The sequence below is a fragment of the Carya illinoinensis genome, chromosome 4, assembly GCF_018687715.1.
Source record: "Carya illinoinensis cultivar Pawnee chromosome 4, C.illinoinensisPawnee_v1, whole genome shotgun sequence".
In the NCBI taxonomy this organism is placed as follows: domain Eukaryota; kingdom Viridiplantae; phylum Streptophyta; class Magnoliopsida; order Fagales; family Juglandaceae; genus Carya; species Carya illinoinensis.
Window position 1 is genome coordinate 10,703,681 of NC_056755.1, and position 21,598 is coordinate 10,725,278.

Consider the following 21,598-nt stretch of genomic DNA (forward strand, 5'->3'; position numbering starts at 1 on the left):
TAATTATATAAAAAATAGATTCCATCATTAAAAAAATATTTTTTTATGTAGATCTATATTTACATATTATTTTCAAAATGATTGTATTGAATTTGCATATTCTAAGACTAAATTTATTATTTCTCATTTATAAATAGAATTTTTAATAATATACATGGTCCGTTTTGTGTTCAGGTAGATAATAAGATTATATTATTTATAGAGAAAAATATATTTAAAAGTCTTATTGAAAGTTTAGACAGTGAGTTGAGATGAAATGAATTAAGATGAAAGTTGAATAAAATATTGTTAATTTTTTTTAATATTATTATTATTTTAAAATTTAAAAAAGTTGAATTATTTATTATATTCTGTGAAAGAATTTGAAAAAATTATAATGATTAGATAAAATGAGTTGAGATAAATTTAAGAGATTTTTTTTAAATTTTTTTGTAGAAAAGATAATATCATTTATCAATTGAAAAAATGATTATAGACAATTATCAAACCATAAAGCTTGAAAAATAATCTAAAATATTCAAACCAGGCCTCAAATCCAAACCGAGCCTTTTTTTTAACACAATCAGCATATTATTGTCGTGTAAGTTTATGCTAAGAAAATAATTGGTATTTTAATTTTCTTAAAATTACATTGAGTCTAACTATATAAATGATATGCTAAGACACCGAGTTTTACTCATTATTTGGATTGGAAAGTGGTTTCACTTTATCTTATAATTACAATTTTTTCAAATTTTTATACAAAAATATAATAAATAATTTAGTTTTTTTAAATTTTTAAATAATAATAATATTTTATTTAATTTTTATCTTTTATTTAAAATTATCTCATCTCAACTCTCAATCTAAACCGGGTAAATGAACACAATCCCATTAAAGATAATCAGAGGCAATATCAACGGAGTCTCAGCAAGACACGTGTCCAAAAAAACCTTGCTCCCAGTCTGAGAAGCACACTTCAAAAACTCTCAGATCAGAGTCAGAGAGAGATGGTTGACCGAGTTACAGGGAAACCAAAAAACAGAATAAAAAATTTAAAAGAAACGAAAACCAGAGGGTGCGGTTTGTACCACGTCAGCAACCCAGAAGCCCACAGGCGACGGACACGTGTCGGTAAATTTCTTCCTGGTGGGGTCGATCTGGTCGGGGTAAGGAGCGGCTGCTCTGGGGTTCGGTTCCTTCAAATCTCTCCCAAACTCTTGGCCCGTTGGCCAAACGCTAAAGAAAGTCCAGAACTTACAAAGGCATAAACACCCCCTTCTCTCTCTCTCCCCTCCCTCTCTCTGTCAATCAACGGCTCCTGTAAAGCCCTAGCATGGCTCCTTCTCCGCCGTCTTCTCAGTTCTGAAGCCACAAGAGACGAAAAACAAAACAAACACCTGTAAGTTCTTTAATTTGTTCGATTCATTTCGATTTCTGTTTGCTTGCTGAGGGAACTAAAGGAAGAAGGAATGGGTGAGAAAAATCATTGCATGTACTGTTTGTCTGGCGCCTCGGGTCGGTGCGCCCGCGGGGAGGAGGGGGGGAGGGGTGGGGTGGAGCTTCCTAGTTAACTTAGCTTAGTCATTGTAACGATTAAAAAGTTTTATGTATTGAACTGTGCATGCTGCTGCTTTAATTTTTTTCTCCTCTGCTTTTTCCAGCCACCAAACAGTTCTATGTAGATTGTTTTCGTCATATAGTCATGCACTGTGACTTGGGAACTTCAGGCTCCAGTGGTCAAATTGCTTTAGAAAGGACCGATATCTCTGCGAGTGTATCTGAATTTTGAAAGCATTTGGTCCGGTGCTGGGTCATCAATTGAAGGGGATAGTGATTTTATATATTGCTAATGGCCGAAGACGGCCTCCGGATTGGTGGGCTTTCTTCTGGTTTGGCTGTAATATTGAATGGTGAGGATGGTACAGAGAATTCGTCAAAAACCCGGCTTGTTTCATACTGCGATGATTTTTGTCACCAATCTGTGGAGCGAACTCTTGAATATGTATTTGGTCTACCTAACAAATCAATTTGTCCATTGAACATACCAGTTGACAGTAATTTTGTTCGCTCTATCATAAAGAATGAATTCTCAAACTTCCATGTGAACTTGGGTTCTTTGATTAGAAATATGAATGGACTTTGTATATATGATAATGGTTGCGGTCCCAATGTTGTTGTTCTTGAAGATATCAGCATTTGTGGTGATATAAGAATCATCAAGCCACCGTTGCTTGTAGAGAGTATAGCAAGGTTCAGTAGTGCCAGGGCTAATGCCTGTGTTTGGAAAGGGAAATGGATGTATGAGGTTATTTTAGAAACATCAGGTATACAGCAGCTTGGATGGGTAACTCTTTCTTGTCCTTTCACTGACCACAAGGGTGTAGGTGATGCTGAAGATTCGTATGCATTTGATGGAAGGAGGGAGAAGAAATGGAATAAGGAAGCTGAGTCATATGGTCAGTCGTGGGTTGTTGGTGATGTCATTGGATGCTGCATAGATTTGGATTGTGATCAGATCTCTTTCTATCGAAATGGCATCTCACTTGGAGTGGCGTTTCATGAGATTCGCAAGATAGGGCCCGAATGTGGGTATTATCCAGCAATTTCTCTTTCTCAAGGTGAAAGATGTGAATTAAACTTTGGGTCCCGACCATTTAAGTACCCTATTGAAGGCTATCTCCCCATTCAATCACCATCGTCCGTCACTTTATTTGCTACTCAGTTGCTGAGGTGCTTGTCAAGGCTTTTGGATATGCAAAGTTTGGGACGGGATGAGCATTATTCTATTGAGAAATTGAGGAGATTGAAGACACTTGTTTCATTTGAAGAACTTTTTGATACAGTATCTCATGGGATATGTGAGGAATTTTTCCATTTACTTGAAACTGATGCTGGGAGTGTGGAGTATATAGGCTGGGGTCCATTTCTGTCACTCATGATGGAAGTGTTTAGAGTGCAGGCACCACATGACTATTCAAGCTTGGATAAAGCGGTCGATGTCTTTCTAAAATTTGAAGGATCCCATTTGTTATTTGAGCACCTGATAAATGCCCTTTCATGTGGCTGCAAAACGAGGTCCTTGGTTCTCACTGAGTGCCCATTTTCAGGATCATATTCTTATCTTGCATTGGCATGTCATATCTTAAGACGAGAAGAATTGATGGTGCTGTGGTGGAAGTCATCAGATTTTGAATTCTTGTTTGAAGGATTTTTGTCACAGAAGTCCCCAAACAAACAGGATCTTGAATGTCTGATGCCTTCTGTATGGTGGCCTGGTTCATGTGAAGATGTTTCCCATGAGAGTGGCATGATCTTGACAACTACCGCTTTGTCCAAAGCAATCAATAAGGTGCATTTAATATATATTTTCATTATAACTATAAGTCTAAGAGTGTTCCAGTTATCCTTAATAAAAGATGTGAAAAATGGTGTTAGAAAGGAGAATAATTCTTTTTAAAGCACTGATCATATGATTCCAAGCATAGAAGAAAGCCAGATATAGATTTTTTAAATAGTATCAAATCTTTATTGATAGGCACAAAAGGTACAACGCAAGTACACAGGGATACTTTACCCAAAAAAAGCCAGCTAGAATATAGTTGGGGTAACCACATTAGTAGTTGTATTAACATTTATTCCCATTCTCAAATTTATATTGTTGGCTACATTTTTTAAGCGGTATTGTCAATTATAGTGGCAGTAAAAATTAGTTAGCACCATGCATGTGAACAACCCAGTGGTTCATAATTGAAAAGGAAATCCTGTAAGAATATTGTACTATGATAACATCCTTAAGTCAGTTCTCATCGTCTGATTTAGCTTGCACTTATATGGAATTGTTGGTTTATTTTATTTTATTTTATTTTTTATTTTAAGTAATAAAAGATTTTATTCCCAAGAAATAGGCATAAGTCCAAATACACAGGACGTATACAAAGGAAATACCTGCTACTTTCCAAGAATAAAAGGAAATCTAAAACAGAATTGTCGTTTTTTTCCTCATAACATGCCGTAGAAGTAAGCACATAATAGTTCAACAACAAATAGATAAAGTACTCAACTGTTCATGATTCGAAAAAAGTGGGTAAAGATCTTCTATTATAATAGCATTCTTGAATTTAGCATCATTATCTAAGGTTGGTTTGGATAGTGAGTTGAGATGAGACGAGTTGAGATGATTTGTGAATAGTAGTGAAATTGTTTGAGTTAAAATGTTTTATAGGGTTTTGGGAAAGGATAGAAAAAGTTTAAAAATATTATAAAGTTAAAATATTGTTAGAATATAATTTTTTAAGATTATTTTTGTTTTGGGATTTGAAAAAGTTGAATTATTTTTTGTGTTTTGTTTGTAAGTTTGGGAAAGTTGTAATAATTGGGTAATGATTAGATGAAAAAGTTAAAAGATTTGAAATTGAAAAGTGTTTGTGTTTGTGGTGTTTGGATATTGAGATGGGATGAGATGGAAGCATCTTTCTATCCTAACCAAGCCTTATTCAATTGGCACTTTTATAGAACTTTTTCATGAATAACCGATCATGAAATAAATGCACAAGTTTATGGGCTAATAATGTGCGGTGTGGCTGCCTTATAAGTTGAATTGGTAACATATTTTTATGCAGGCAAAGTGAATGGAGATACTTGTTTGACCTATTAATTGATTTTTTGGTGGAAAATTAGTCATATAAAATGGATGATACAAAGTGATATAAAACATGTAGCCTTGAAATACCAAAAAATAAAACAGCTGAGCTCTCTGACCGAGTTGGTCTTTCGCTTAAATCATCCCTGGAATGTTGAATGCTTACCAAAAGTAAGCTGATAATCATATCAAAGATTGGAAGGAAATATGTAGATGAAAATTGCAAGAGAGTAAAAAGGTTTAAATGAGCTCATGCTTCAAAGCGTCTCTCGTCCAGGTTTAAATGAGCTCATGCTTCATAGCTTCTTTTGTCAAATTTGTTTTCGTTCTCATCCAAACCATCAACAATTACTAATGTATCGGATCTTTGTTTCACATCACTGCAAAGTTAATTAGTTTCATATTAAAATAGCATATGTTTAGCTCACCTTCTAATTTAGTCTTTGGCTTGAATGAAGAATTCCTCTTCCTGCTGTGTGACCTTGGTCTGAACTAATTATCAAGGCAAGAAAAAGGCATTAGTCTGAACTGGCCACAAACTGATGTTATTTGAGGGACGCAGATCAGTTAAATGTTTATATATATGGAATTTTCTGAATAAAGTTAAGTTATCATCATTTATCTGTATTCTCTAAGTTCTTTATACAAGAGTTTATTGAGGCTTGACATTGTGGTGCGAAATATTCAATATTGACTACTTGTATGCATGGGTTCCCTTGAATTTTATTCTTCTAAGGCATATTCAGGTGCAACATTATGTGGATTAATTTGTTTGGATTCTAGCTTGACAATTTTTCATACTAATTCATAACTGAAAGGCACCTATTTTATTTGCAGATAGAAGAGAAGCATAGGGACCTCTGTCGCTTGGTCATTCAATTCATACCACCTCTAACACCTCCTCAGTTGCCTGGTTCAGTGTTTAGGACATTTGTACAGAATCTTTTATTAAAGAAAAGAGGTGCAGATCATAATGTACTGCCACCTGGAGTTTCAAGCAATTCTGTTCTTGTTTCTTTGTTCACAGTTATCCTTCATTTCCTATCTGAAGGATTTGGCATGAGGGATATCTGTGGCTGGTTGAAGAGCTGTGAAATGGTTGACCTCAATATTGGTTTTCTTCACAGGGGTGGTCAGCGAAGTTTTCCTATGTACTTATTTTTAAAAAATGATCCTCATCGAACTGACATATCTAGGCTTGGAGGATCATTCAGTCATCTATTGAATTCAAACCCTTCAAATAGTGAGGAAGCAGAAGTGATCAGGTGGGAGGAAGGCTGTATGGATGACGAAGAAACCAGAGTTACTCATTCAACCCGGCAGAAGCCATGTTGCTGTTCAAGTTCAAGTTATGATGACTTCACTAGAATCTCAAAGGATCCAATTAGATATACAGCCAAAAGTTCTCCAGGCCATTGCAACCATATTCCAGAGAGATCTGCTCATGTTGCTGCAGAATGTAGTGCTGGAAGTTTGACTGATGAGATAGTGGATAAACCTAGCTCCAGTGATCAATCTGAATCTGAATTCAGTATTCGTCCGGTCCAACATGTAGTGATTGTACCCCGGGAGAATGATGTTTCTTCAGCTATGCTACAAGAAGAAGAACTTCTAGATGCTTTGCTGCTGTTGTATCATATAGGTCTTGCACCAAACTTTAAGCAGGTAAGGACACCAGGGAAAATTTCCTTTTTAAATGATGCACGAGTTTTATTGTTCATTGTAAATGTAGCATCTGCATTTTTTTTGTAAGTAGCATCCGCAGACTGCATTACTTATATAAAAACATGCTCAAGTTTGTCTGATCTTAAAGGTTTCTATTGTTGCAAAGTTAGAAACATCATGGCCACATCTTAAGGTTTCTATTCTTCCACATGCTCAACTTTACCTTTTGCATGGTTGTTTGATCAGTCTGGAAAATTGTGCGTAACTGGATTATTTATTTCCATTTTTATGCTATCTTACATATGTCTGCATTATTTATAAAAGAATTACTGGTGTTGAGATTAACATGGTGATTTGTTTGATTCAGAGTGCCTTTATATGGTGGTTATACCTTTGTAATAAGTGGTGTTGCTCATAGGTGAAACTGACTTTTTGTTGATCTGTGCTCATAGGTGAAACTACCTTTATTTGCAGTGTTTCTTGATTTGAGCACTTTTTTTTTTTTTTTCCCAATTTACTAACTGCATATTCCCTTTTTTATATGCTTAGACGTTGCTCTTGTAACTTGTATATATCCTGTGTACTTGGGCATCTTCTTGTATTCTTAATGGAGCTTGCTTCAATGACTTTCTTGTATCTCTTGCTAGCTCCTTTTTATGTAACTATGTGTATGCTGTTTGTTTACCTACTGTGTACTTGGGTTATGCCTATTTCTCATCAATAAAAGTCTTATTTACTGATAGAAAAAGAAATATTCCCTTTTTTAAAGCATTTTCAGTCATGTACACTGTGATACCTTATGGGTATAGATGGTGTATGTGATCCCATATTGCTTGGGAGGGAGAATGTTTTGCTCTTTATAATGATTTGGATGGGGCTCCAATTGTACCAATGACTAGTCCTTTTGGAGTGGCCCAGATGTGGGTTAGGCTTTCCTTGAGGCGTTACATACACTACCCAAGACCTTTCATGCATGTGCACCAACCTGCTACTGAATAATCTCACTTGTATTTTTTGCATTCCTTGATTGCTTTGAAATACTTCAAATTATCTGAAGTAAATTTTTGGGATTGTAGGCATCATATTACATGTCTCATCAGTCCCAGTCAATCTCTGTGCTGGATGAAACTGATAAACAGATAAGAGAAGGAACTTGCAGTGAGCAATTAAAGCGTTTGAAAGAAGCCCGCAATTGTTATCGTGAAGAAGTTATTGATTCCGTAAGACATTGTACATGGTAAGATGAGCATGAGGAGATCTTTGTGGAAGTTCAATTTGGCTTGTGTTTATTTTTCACTTCCCTTATCCACCACCCAAACACCCCCCCCCCCCCCCCCACAAACCACAAAAAAAAAAAAAGAAAGAAAAGAAAGGAAAACAAATCTGTTTAGTTTAGTAATGTTTTCCTGGTCATGGCCACATTAAGACATTAAGATTTCCACATCTTTTTAAGTATAGGCTATAAATTGATACTGCAAGTAAAGCATAAGCCTTATGCTTGACTTGTATTTGTGGCTATGTCTGTACTCATTTTGGTGTGCAACTATTGATAAGTTGTAGGGGTATGCAAATTTCTGGCCCCTCTGATTCCGACTGAATCGGGGTGTTCGGAAATCGGAGTCAGAATCGGAGTAATTTAGACTCTGTCCGACTTTAAAAAAAAAAAAATCCAGATGCCGTTTTGCATCTGGATTTTTTTCAACTGAGTGACTAGAACAACGCCATTTTGCACACCACCAGGCACCATTGCTTTCTTTCTTTGGAAATCCTTCGTTCCCTTCATAATTTTATTTCTTTCTTTAATCAAACTTTGAAATGGACTGTTATTTCTATTATCAATTGTTTAGGACTTTTTGAATTATGTATTTACATGAATTATATTTATTATTATTTATTTAGGGTTCGGAATGGGCCCAATTGTGCCCATTTAGAAGTCAGAGTTCCGATCAGAAGTCGGAATTCCGACCACGATCAGAAGTCGGAGTTCGGAGTTCTGATCGGAGTTGAACTCCGATTCCTTTTGGAATCGGAGTCGGAATACGATTTGGACTCCAACAGAAGGAGTTGGAGCACAGGCCTAATAAGTTGTAGCTGGGAATTATCCACATTAAATACCTGCATCTCTCCTATCTTTCCTTCTCCTAATTGGGCATATGAAGTTAAAAAAGTTCAAGAATTATTATATGTTCCACAATTTCTTTGTTTCCCCCTTATTACCCATAAAAAATTCTTTTCCCCCCTTATTAATATCTGTTGGTGAAGTTCAACATCAGTCTCTCAAAAAAAAAGTTCAACATCAGTCGAGCTGATATGGGTTCATATACTGGTTAGGCCTCACCACCATAATGTTGAGACTCTTAAGGATAGGTTTGGACGGTGAGATGAGAATTTTTGGTTTTAGATGAAAGTTGAATAAAATATTATTTTTAATATTATTATTGTTTTGGGATTTGAAAAAGTTGAATGGTTTATTATATTTTATGTTAGAATTTGAAAAGGTTGTAATGATGAGATGATATGAGAATTTTGTATCTCATCTTAGCTGCCAAACCTACCCTACTATACCATAATGGACATACTTTTGATTATGCTGTCTTGATAAAGATGGTGATGTTGACATAGGTTGTTTTCTAGATGGCCTTTATCCTTTAAACAAAAGTGCAGCCAATTTCTGGAATGTGCTGATACTTCACATCTTTATTCTGTTGTATTTTATATCTTCCTGTTCAGTTGTGGCTGCCGTTTGTTTGAATCTAGGCCTCTTAATTTAGCTGCAGTGTTAATAGGTAATTTGCAATAATTTCAATGTTTGTAGTTTTAGATGGACATTTTTTTTATAAGTATGTTTTAGATGGACATGCGCTTGGCCTTTTCATTAAATGTTTGTAGTTTTCTACGCCATTGATTTTGCTTGGGTTATTTATGGCCATCAGAGCTTTGTCGGGGACGATAAGGTCCTTACATGCATTGATAATTTTCCTTCTTAACTTTTGTTAATAAAACTTATTATATATATATACACACCTTTTGATCAATATAAATTTTTACCAATCAAAAAAAAAATATATATATATTTATATAAAGATTTTTAGGAAAGTGACAGCTCACCTTGTGATTTGAAAAACTTGGTTTGCATTTGTACCCTTAGTTTCTAATATACTTCTATGGTTTACAGGTATCGCATCTCTCTTTTTTCTCAATGGAAGCAGAGAGGGATGTATGCAATGTGCATGTGGATTGTCCAATTGCTTCTGGTTCTTAGCAAAGTGGATTCCTTGTTCTTTTACATCCCTGAATTTTATCTGGAAACTCTGGTATATAACATCTTTATTCAGCATGAAATTTGGTAAAATCATGTTATATCACAGATATAGGTATTGCATAGAGTATGCATAACTTGTTTCCTTGTTCATCACCCACACATATAGTACATTATTGATATATTTTTTCAAATATATATTTTTTCTTCTAGCAGTACATTTGATTTGTCTTGAGCCATTGTTGAATGTGTGAGTTGCCATTTTATGACTCAAAAAGAAGAAAAAGGCTTGTGTTATGTCAAAGGATTTAGACATACCACATATGGCAAGTAGTATTAACATTTAATGAGAAATTTTGCTGATAACATTTGTATTTGCTTCATTTTAGTTTTCACTCAAGCACTCTGCACGTGTAGAGTTGATGATATTTTGTTTCCATTAACCTTATTATCAATTGCTATTCTCTATGCAGGTTGACTGCTTTCATGTGTTGCGGAAGAGTGATCCTCCGTTTGTTGCACCTGCGATATTTGTCAAGCAGGGACTTGCTTCATTTGTATGTCTCATCTGTTAATCTTCTTCTTCTTCTTCTTCTTCTTCTTCTTCTTCTTCTTCTTCTTCCTTGTATAATTTGGCATGACAGTGGTGTATGATCTTGGTTGTCAAACCTCTTGATATCTGCAACATGATTGATTATCAATTAAAATTGTTCTTTCTTATTTAAAATAATATAATACTAATGATATAAACAAGTACAGGTTTCACTGTCTTGTAAAAAGCCTTTTAACACATACTTTTGCGTGTTCATATCCTAAAAAGTGACCAAATTTTATGAAGCTTCTAAATTTTCATAACAAGGTTTTGAAACCATAGGCATGGTATATTTTTGCGTGTTCATATCCTAAAAAGTGACCAAATTTTATGAAGCTTCTAAATTTTCATAACAAGGTTTTGAAACCATAGGCATGGTATATTTTGACCTGCTTACATGTAGTTTTTGAATTATTATGACACATGATGCACTGACTTCCTAGTATATATCATACTTATTACTCGGGCCTTTTGCTCAGGTGACAGATTCACGATGTTTTCTTTATTCAGAATGTTTAATGTATTCAATAATGTGAGTCAATTAAGTTTATATGAGATGTTTTGTGGACCAGGTTACCTTTGTAGTAGTCCATTTCAATGACCCAAGGATATCAAGTGCAGATCTTAAGGATCTTCTCCTCCAGTCCATATCGGTCTTGATACAGTACAAGGAATATTTGGCAGCTTTTGAGAGCAATGAAGCAGCAATACACATCTTGCCAACAGCATTGATTTCAGCATTTGATCAGAGATCCTGGATCCCAGTAACCAACATTCTTCTGCGATTATGTAGGGGTTCTGGATTTGGTTCTTCCAAGCATGGGGAATCATCATCATCTGTGGTTTTCCAGGTGAATAGTTACCCCTTTTTTGATATATGACTTTTCAGTTACCCATTAGAGTCACTTCTGACCAGTTTTTGCTGTTTGGCCTTTTCATTCTCGAAGAGATTGCTACGGGAAGCTTGCATCAATGACAAAGATCTGTTCTCGGCTTTCCTCAACCGCCTATTTAATACTCTCAGTTGGACAATGACTGAATTCTCAGTTTCCATGCGTGAAATGCAAGAAAAATTCCAGGTATGGGTAATCTGGTTCCTATGGAAATGTGACTTTCTTTTCTCAATCATATTAATTTTTTTTTTTTTTTTTTTTTTTTGTGTTTGTTACACAACCTGTTTATTATTGAGGAGGGTATTTTCTTCTCATTTCACACAACATGCCATGATAAAGAACTTCTGATAACAGTGTGGGAGCACCACAGTAACTGTGGAAGGACTTTAAAAACAACCATCCCCGGGGGGAGAGGGGATGGGTGCACTGTGAGATGAGAATGTTAAGAATGTTTTTTGGAGGATCTAAGACAAATGGAAGAAGTAGATATTAAGTGGATTAGGAGTGCTGCAGCTGATCCCTATCTTTTGAGTTAATTTGGTCAATGATGATAATACATACGTAATGACCAAGGTAGCAAAATGCTCTGGGGATGTTGGTGTTGGTTTCACTGCTGTTTAGCATAATGAGTTCTTTTTTTAAAAATCAAATTGTAAACCTGGAACTAACGTTCATCTGGATTTCACTCAGCATTGACTAATTGGAACCACAGTGTAAACCTGGGTAACCTACGGTAATCATGTTTGTCCATTTTTCTTGTCCCTTTTCCCGTTACTTGGCCTGTTTTTAGTGCTGGGATGTGCTGTGCAAAGTATAAAGTGACAGCATTGCAATGTCGGAATTGAACTAACACATTTTTTTTTTATAAGTAAGAGATAAATATTATTGATCTGAATGAAATAGGCATAGCCCGTGTACACAGGAAGTATATATAAGAACACCTAAATATATTTTAGGAGCGATGAATTAAAGATAGGAAATCATAAACATTGTCCCCGTTTAGTACAACAGTGGAAAACCAAAGCAGTAAAGTGTGGAGAAAAAAGTTCTTCAACTCTGCCATAGTGCATTCCTTGTCTTCAAAGCAGCGTGCATTCTTTTCCGACCAAATACACCACATGATAAACAACGGGATCATCTTCCACTCTATTGCCATCAACTTGATGGCAGCCTTGCATCTTTCTTCAACAACCCAACAAATCCACCACACTTGAAGGCATAACCCAAGCAACATCAACCCTTCGAAAAATCTCATCCCACAACTCCCTTGTAACTCCAAAGTGTAGTAGGAGGTGATCCACAGATTTTTCATTCTTTTTACACACATAACACCAATCCATTACTACACACCCTGTCTTCCTCAGATTATCTGTGGTCAAGATCTTCCCAAGAGTGGCATTCCATACAAGGAAGGCTACTTTAGAAGGCACACGAGACCTCCAAATGTTCTTCCAAGGAAACGGCGGATGATCTTTTGTTGACAAAATTTTATAAGATGCCTTAACAGTACATTTCTTGTGATTATTAGACCTCCACTTCAAACGATCACACTGTGCCATAGGAGTCCCCATGGAGTATAGGAGGCTGAGAAAATCTGATACAATAGATAATTCCCAATCGTGAAAATTTTTGTTAAAAAGAATATTCCACTGATGAGAACCATGAGAGAATAACAGCATATTTGCCACTGAAGCCTCCCTATTAGCAACAATACGATAAAGAGCCGAAAAAGCTCTTTTCAATGCATGATCTCCACACCACACGTCCTGCCAAAAATTGATTCGATTGCCTTCTCCAACTACAAATCGAATATGTTTTTCAAAACATAACCACCCCCTCCTAATAAACTTCCATAAACCCACACCATACCCCCCTCTCACATCACCCTTCCACATCCACAATAATGCTTGAGGACTCCTTTGTATCAGTCCCCACATCCGCAATAATGATTTGAACTAACACATGGATAAGATGAATGTATATTTTAGTATTTTCACATGCTTTTTGAGTGCATGACTAAATTAGAACCTCAAAAGTAGGATATGATCAAATAGTCAAGTGATCAGAAGCAAAATGACACTCTCCCACCAGAATCTCTTCCCATAAGCTTAGTAGTGGTGGCCTGTTGTAAGGTTCAGATGAACTCGCCAACACATTTGATAAATGTGCTGGAAAAATAAATCCCCAGATGAACTCAATTGGACCATCTATCCCAAATCTCCCTGTGATACACAATTTTCCCTAATTTTTGAATCTTAAGGCCTCGTTTGTTTTCACAACCATTCTCATCTCATCTATTCTCATCTAATTATTACAACTTTCCCAAATTTTCATACAAAATAAAATAAACAATTCAATTTTTTTAAATTCTAAAACAAAAATAATATTAAAAAAATATATTCTAACAATAGTTTATTTAACTTTCAACTTTCAACTTTTATCTCAACTCTCATCTCTTCTCATTTGTGAAAACAAACGAGGCCGACATCTTTCCATCACAGCAGACACATTTTTTTGGTCTCAATTATACATAGTAACTAGTTGTGCACTGCATGGGCAAATTATTGAATAAGATTGCACCATTTATATAGATAGGTACAAACAAAAAAAATTAAGATTTTAATTCTTGTTTTGTACCAATAAATTAGGTTTAAAGAAGTAAAAATAATTTCTTTGTACCAAGGGCTATATTTGCATCGATTTTTTCTGCTTACTCAGCCTTTTAAATACATAAAACCCAGCCCAGAGAAAAAAGGCAAAAAAGAAAAATCAAACTGTGCGTCATTTCAAGATTTCCCAACTCTGGTTTTTCCATCTTCCTCCATCTCCCCCAATTGCTCTCTTCACTTTCCAACGTCTCAAGTAGCTCAGTGTCTTACAATTTGGGACATTGGAAACAACCATTCAATTAGAATTGTGCCCATAAGGAGGACAACCATTCAACAGGGAAGGAATCCTGTAAGTCCTATTTAATGTAACCATAGCAGAACTTGCAACTTCCACAACCTCCCCATCATCGCCTGCAAGTTACATGTTAAACAAGCACAGAGGGTTGAGCATTATGAATATAAAAAATACCAACCCTCTCTCTCTCTCTCTCTCTCTCTCTCTCTCCTCCCCCCCCCTTCCCACCTTTCCACCGCGTCCCAAGCTCTGCTGCTACTGCACCTCTGCACCTAGCATTCCATGCTGCCAATGTTGCTCCACCAAGAAGCCCTGCTGCACCACCACTTGCCACCCATCTTGGTAAGAGACATCTCTCTCTCTCTCTCTCTCTCTCTCTCTCTCTCTCACATTGGTCCCTCTCTCCGTATTCTCTCTCTCTTTCTCATCAGTCATGCCACAGAAGGAACAGCAGTATAGAAAACTGGATGGTTTGTGAGCATCAGCGACAACCTCTCTATTATAGGAGAAATAAGTAGTGCAATAAATTAAACAACAAATAGATACCAGCCCATGTGAAAAACTGGTGGAGAATTGTAAGAGATGAAACCAAAGGCATGATGAGATGGGGAATTGTAAGAGACATGAACGGAAAGTGAAGAGATGTGGCTAATTTTTTTAGACCATTGATGCACAATAAAATTAGCTGGCTGGAACTTGAACGGATATATTTACTTGAGAGAAGGATGGTGAATCTGTAAATTACTTGTGGCTAATTTTTTTAGACCATTGATGCATTGCTGATTGCTGTGTCATGTGCAAGAAGGATGGTGAATCTGTAACTAATCTCTTTCTTCATTGTGAGGTGGCAAAGTCTTTATGGTATGAGGTTTTGAGTTGGACAGGTTTATATTGGGTGATGCCAAAGAAAGTTGTAGATCTTCTTGCATGTTGGAGAGGCTTTGAGGGAAGGAAATGTGTAGCTGCCAGATGGAATATGATTCCCTTGTGTTTGTGGTGTATTTGACTGGAAAGGAATGAGAGATGTTTTGAAGACAAAGAGCGTTCTCTCGGAGATCTTTTTTTTTCTCTACGTTGTGTTTGTGGACTAGGATTTTTGTAAGGGATGAAGATAATGTACTGAATCTGTTTTAGTCTTTTTTCCTGCTTAGAGTGTAGTAGGTATTTTCTTTGTATACTTCCTGTGTACTTGGGCTGTGCCTATTCTTGGTAATAAAATATCTTCTTAATTATAAAAAAAAAAAAAAACTTGAGAGAAAGGAAGAGCAAGTGTTGGGTTTAGTGTTGTAATTAAAACAAAAGGAATTGATCAGACTGAGATTGAAGGGGCTGAAAATTGTAAGTGGAAAATGAAAATGGTGAAGCAAAATCAAATTGAAAATAGTAAAGTAATAAAATTAATTGAGTGAATGCTGAGGTGGCACAATTTTTTACAAAGAGAATGCTTTAGCTTTATATAAGAGAACGATTCACCGGTGGGTTTCTTCAACTCCTCTTGCGGTTTGAGTTAGGGAGATCCACTTTCTCCTTTTCTTTTTTTATTTGTCATGGAATCTCTCAATAAGATGATTGAGGGCCTGGTGGACGGGGGTTTACTCTAGGGATTTCCGGTGGGGAATGGCGATCTCAACATTTCGCACTTGCTATTTGCCGATGACACACTCATCTTTTGTAGAGCACACCTTGGACATGTTCAAGCCTTGAGGGCACTACTCCTTTGTTTTGCAGTTGTTTCAGGCCTGAGTATCAACCTTGCAAAGTCCGAATTAGTGCCAGTGGGGGTTGTTCTCAAAGCGGAGAATTTAGCTACAATCTTGGGGTGCAGGATATCTTCTCTTCCTGTGGAGTATCTTGGCTTACCTTTGGGTGCCACCTTTAAATCTAAAAGGATTTGGAATGATGTGATCGAAAAGGTGGAGTGCAGATTGGCTGCTTCTTGGAAGAGGCTGTACTTGTTGAAAGGTGGTAGGCTGAATTGATTAAAAGCACTCTTTCAAACTTTCCCATCTATTTTTTGTCATTGTTCCTGCTTCTCACAAAGGTGGCTAATTGCATTGAGAAGTTACAAAGGGATTTCTTGTGGAGTGGATTGGGGGAAGAGTTCAAATTCCACCTGGTTAATTGGTCAACGGTTTGTACCCCAATTTCTGGGGGAGGTTTGGGGATTTGTCACTTGAAGAAATTCAATCAAGTTCTTTTGAGTAAATGGTTGTGGAGGTACCAACATGAAAGTGAGGCCTTATGGAAGTCTGTTATTGATTCACAGTTCGGGGAGGCTTTGCGAGGATGGTGCTCGAATGAGGTACGAGGTACGCATGAAGTGGGGTTGTGGAAATACATTAGGAGCCTTTGGGAGTCCTTTCGAGGACATGAACATTTTGTTGTGGGCGATGACTCGTGTCAATTTTTGGTATGACAAGTGTGGTACCCATCGTCTTCGAGACACCTTCCCTGCTATCTTTGAGCTCGTTAGAGAAAAGGATGCAACGATTGCCTATCTTTTGGCCTTTTCAAATGGTTCCCCTCAATGGAATATTGATTTCAATAGGGCAGCCCAAGATTGAGAATTGGAGTCTATTACGGAGTTCTTTGCGGCATTGTATTCCATAAGTATTTCAGGGGGTACCAGAGACAAGGTGCACTGGAGCCTTTCCAAGAAAGGTATTTTCTCTGTTAGTTCATTTTATCAAGTGCTAATGAGCCCTAGAAGGACTATGTTCCCGTGGAAGAGCATATGGCAGACGAAAGCTCCTTCAAAAGCAGCTTTTTTTGTTGGACAGCATCCTTGGACAAGATCCTTACTGCAGATAATATGAGGAAACGACGGGTAATTGTGATGGATTGGTGTTGTATGTGTAAGAAGCATGGGGAATCAGTAGATCATCTGCTTTTACACTATGAGATGGCCAGGATCATGTGGGATGATTTTTTCTCTAGAATCGGGTTGTCTTGGGGTTATGCCTCTTAAATTGGTGGATTTCCTAGCAAGCTGGAGAGTACTCCATGGGAATTCACAGGTAGCGGCAATTTGTAGAATGGTCCCAATGTATATGTGTTGGTGTATTTGGAGGGAGAGAAATGCTAGAAGCTTCGAAGATCAAGAGAGAACTATGGATGAGTTAAAAGTTTTCTTTCGAGTCATTGTTCTTATGGGCGGGGGCCATAGTTTGTAATGGGCTAAGGGTCCTTGACCTTCTACTTTCTATTGTAACCTCTAGCTACGTGTTCCTCATGTATACTTCTATGAATATATTATCATCCCTTACAAAAATCCTAGCCCTCAAACACATTGTAGGAAAGAAAAAATTCCAAAGTTCTTCTAGAGAACGCTCTGTCTTCAAAACATCTCTCATTCCTTTCCAGCCAAATACACCACAAACACAAAGGAATCATATTCCATCTGGCAGCTACACATTAATTCCCTCAAAACCTCTCCAACATCCAAGAAGATCTACAACTTTCTTTGGCATCACCCAATATAAACTTGTCCAACTCAAAACCTCATACCATAAGACTTTGCCACCTCACAATGAAGAAAGAGATGTTTTACAGATTCACCATCCTTCTTGCATACCTATCACAAAATATATTGTGATAGATGTTACGCCACTTTGTGGTTGGGAGCAGGTTGTGTGCGATGTGCACACCCACCGTAGTGACTGACACGATGGTTAATGTGTGGGAGTTGGTCACATGCCTTGTGCATATTCACTGCAGTGATCAAAGCTGTGGTTAATACTGGAGATTAGTGTGTATTTGTATGTAAGAAATAGGTTTGGGGGACACGGCATGGAGTGACTTGTTATGTAGGAGGTTTCCAATAGTTGTTAGAGAGTTAGGCCCATAGCTGGCCTATTAATGAGATATCTTCAAACAATTTTTCAGTTGTTTAATTGACTTCTGTCTGATCTTTGAACTCACTGCCTTTTTCATTTTCTGAACTGTTCAAATGATGATAGTATTCTTTGACCCTTTCACGTGATTTAGATAGTAATTAATATGATTGGCTTAATCTATAGGCTGAGAATACTAGGTGGGATTGTGGTGAAATATTTGGACTTGATTCTTCTTTACTGTGCCTCTAAATTATCTAGTTTTGCAAACAGATGGGCTGGGTTACGGTTCTACTATGGTGAGTGGTTCACACATGGGATGGTGCAGCCTGGGTGTATTGACGAGCTGTCAGTGCATGATAAATGTGATGTAGGGATTTGAATATTCTAGTGGATGTAGGTTTTTAGATCCATCTATTTGCTTCTGCTGTTCCACATTTATTTCCTTGTGCTCAGGTCTGTTTTGAAATTGACTGTCTTTCTCATGTGGTCAATATTCATTAACCTGGAGTGACATTCCTTGTTCTTCCAGTTGTGGTGGTTGCTTAATCAGTATTTGGGTTGGTTTGTGCAGTTGCAAGGTGGTTGAATATCCTGCTGCCACACTAATTATGGACAAAAGTTCTAAAAAATTTTAAATTTTATCTTCTTTAATTATTTTATGCTAGAAATTTTGAGGATCGAGAGCAGATAACAGAGAATTTTCTTTCAATCCTTTGTTCCTTTTGATAGTTTCTACTAATTTTAATGGGTTGAATTTTCATGATTTTATTGTTTCTTTTCCTATTTCTAATTTAGTTTTCCTCTTGTATACTTGTGTATCTGAACTACGCCTTTTGCCTTTTTAGTGAAACCTTCTATTACTTATTGAAAAAAAAAAGGAATTCTTACCTGTTCTCAGACATGGAGTTTCGCTTTTTCTCATTTGTTTATGTATGTTTATCATGATTGGATTAATTAATTGTGGTAAATCACATGATGCGATTGAGTCATTAACGGTGCTGTATATCAAAAGGTTAATTCTCTGAATGCCTTTGAGGTTTTTGTCAGGTAGGGTAGTTTATAATAGGTTTACTGATATGCATTTTGCTGGCAAGTGCTTTTTTTTTTTTTTCCTTGTTTGAACCATTCCCCTCCCCATTTTGCCTTCCTAACACCTTTCTTCCCCCATTCTCCATCATGCCATGTAATAGTTGTAAAACATTCTTGCAGTTGCAGGTATCAGAGTTTCAGCAAATAAGAAAATGCAGTGTCATATTTGATCTCTCATGCAATCTTACCAGGGTATTGGAATTCTGTACCCATGAAATCCCTCAAGCATTCTTGTTGGGGACTGATACAAATCTTCGACGGCTAACTGAACTGATCATCTTTATTCTGAACCACATAACTTCAGCAACAGATGCTAAGTTTTTTGACTTGTAAGTTCCTGGCTATTAAATACAAGCTTGTGCTGTTCCTCTCCCCCCTGAATCTGTCTCCCCTTTTCCAATCAAATTTGCCTGAATCTGTTCTGTTTCTTGCAGTATTTGAACTTGTATGAAATAAGTCTATTTTCACACTAAGACTGTATGGAACATATTGATCGTTACTTCTTGGTACAAAGTAAAATTGGTTATAGTTTAACTTGATGTACTCGGCTGAGATTAAAAACAAGCTAATTTTGGTTGGCTATATGGATCCCATTATGCCAGTCATCCTTACCTAGGGCCACTGCTCCATTTACTGTTTAACAGTCATGTCTTTGCTTTTGATTTCTACCCACATCATTTTATGCCTCCCTTTTGCTCTTTTTTCTTGCTCCGTACTAAAGAACGCCGCATTCCCAAACCTAATATCATATTTGGGCCACCAATACCTTCTCATGGATCACTTGATATCTTATCATAACATATTGCCTGGAGAGGAATGGTCAGATTTTTGATGATCGTGAACGGACAATGGACGAGATTAGTACTTTTTTTCTTCATACATTATTCCATTGGTCGATTGTAATAGACTTTAATGGCATGAACGTACATGATTTTCTAGTATCTTTAGATAGTCATGCATAGGTGTGGTTCTTGTATATGTTTCGTGTACTTGGCTTCGCCTATATTTAATAAAATTCCTATTTACTGATCAAAAAAAATTTTGCAGGCTGCTTAGACGACATGGTCATTCTTTAGAAAAAGTTAACAGAGGCATGATATTGGCACCTCTTGTGGGGATCATCTTGAATTTGCTGGATGCCAGTTCAGGTGCAGAGTGCAGGGAGCACAATGATGTTGTGGGTGTCTTTGCAAGCATGGACTGCCCTAAAACTGTTTATTGTGGTTTCCAGTATCTCTTGGATTACAACTGGGTTAGTCCCTGACTGATTCCCCCTTGCCTCCTTTCTGTCTCTCCCCGTGGTTATGTACATTCATATTGGCATGAATCCTAATCTTTTCCCATCGTCTGGAAAATTGTTTCAGTTTATGAGACTCATTTTTTTCTTTTATTGTGCTATCGCTTCGTACAAGAACTTACTAGTATTATGCTGGTGATGCCCCCAACCTTAACCCTTTTACGATGGTTATTTGATTAATTGCAAATGTATAATAGCTGCTAGTAATTGGCCAAACTTGTGGATCTGGATTCTGTGTTTCCATACAACGGCATATAACTGCTAGCCTCGATGTCTTTTGGACATCTGTCATATTCCGTTTTCCCAATTATTACATACGTGGCTTAAGCTTTCAAGGCATTTGCACTAGCCCTTCGAATTAAACTTGCAACTTGTTCATGTCTATATTGGACCATTGGTGGGTGGAATTTGCTTGTCAGCTTGTGGGATAATGCAATTTGTGTTTTTAGCTCACCCCAATCTTGATTGGTTGAAATAACTAGATATTCTATCTGTAAAGATGAAAGTTTTAACTGGAATTTATGCTCTCGTTCTTACTTTCTCCAGGCTGGATCTTTCCGGGGGGATGCTTATCCTGGAAGACTTGGGCAGCTTGAGAACTTTGTGAGCATCCTTATCAGCCGGACTGAGTCGCAAGTAGTTGATAACATGGGATATGGGGGAGAAACTGAGGAGGATGATAACACATGCTGCATCTGTTATACAGGTGAAGCAGATGCCCGGTTCGTGCCTTGTTCTCACATATCTTGTTCTGGCTGCATAACCAGGCATCTTTTAAATTGCCGTAGATGTTTCTTTTGCAACGCAATAGTCACAGAAGTTGTCAGTATTACCAATGAACTGTGAGTTGGTTGGCAATCAGCCAGTTGCTGTTTAAGCTTCAACACAGAACTTGTTGAAAACGGTGGCACTCGGGAAACTGCTGCCCGCCTGGGAGAGATATTCTGCTCATTTGCTAGGGAAAAGAGTTGAGTTGCTGCAATTATAATTGAGAGTAATTGGTGCAATGCTAGTCAAAGTGGTCGGGGGAGATATTCTTGTGGAGTTTTATAGGAATTTTGTAGGTAATTATAGAGCATTAGTCTGTAAATATGAGATGTAAATGGCGAGAAAATCTCTCTCAAAACATTATCAGACATTTCAGAAAGGTGTCTGAATCAGTATGGTCCTTTGCATGATGCATGTAAGATTTAGATCCCCTATAATTTTGTGGATCTTAGAGCAGAATTAGATGTTATAGGGTGTGTATACACTGTTTCTCTCTCGGAAATCTACTTAGGATTTGGACAAAAGATGTTGATTAGTGTGTAAAATGCATAAATGCTAAGTAGAGGATGCACTCAGCTAGGAGTAGATCAGAACATGGCATTTGACAGGTAAAAGTTGTAAACTCTTGCGCCCCCCCCCCCCCCCCCCCCCCCCCCCCCCCCCCCCCCAAAAAA

At 37.1% G+C, this 21,598-nt stretch overlaps 1 protein-coding gene across 4 annotated transcripts; it reads left to right on the forward strand.

The window, feature by feature from the left end:
- The first annotated feature begins 1,174 nt into the window (after positions 1 to 1,174).
- On the forward strand, positions 1,175 to 21,569 carry LOC122307197 (E3 ubiquitin-protein ligase RKP). 4 transcript variants are annotated; one of them, XM_043119895.1, is made up of 11 exons: positions 1,179 to 1,381; positions 1,644 to 3,331; positions 5,459 to 6,286; positions 7,363 to 7,523; positions 9,462 to 9,600; positions 10,019 to 10,102; positions 10,710 to 10,988; positions 11,085 to 11,216; positions 18,980 to 19,188; positions 19,907 to 20,111; positions 20,703 to 21,569. In XM_043119895.1, exons 2-11 carry the CDS (start codon positions 1,832 to 1,834, stop codon positions 21,000 to 21,002), a joined length of 3,837 nt encoding a protein of 1,278 aa, XP_042975829.1. In that variant the 5' UTR covers positions 1,179 to 1,381; positions 1,644 to 1,831; the 3' UTR covers positions 21,003 to 21,569. The 4 variants fall into 4 exon arrangements, 3 of the variants coding, with proteins under 3 accessions (XP_042975831.1, XP_042975830.1, XP_042975829.1); XR_006241645.1 differs by lacking the exons at positions 19,907 to 20,111; positions 20,703 to 21,569 and adding an exon at positions 18,041 to 18,163 and having other exon boundaries at positions 1,175 to 1,381; positions 18,980 to 19,118; XM_043119897.1 differs by lacking the exons at positions 18,980 to 19,188; positions 19,907 to 20,111; positions 20,703 to 21,569 and adding an exon at positions 14,819 to 18,034 and having other exon boundaries at positions 1,175 to 1,381.
- The last annotated feature ends 29 nt before the right edge of the window (positions 21,570 to 21,598 follow it).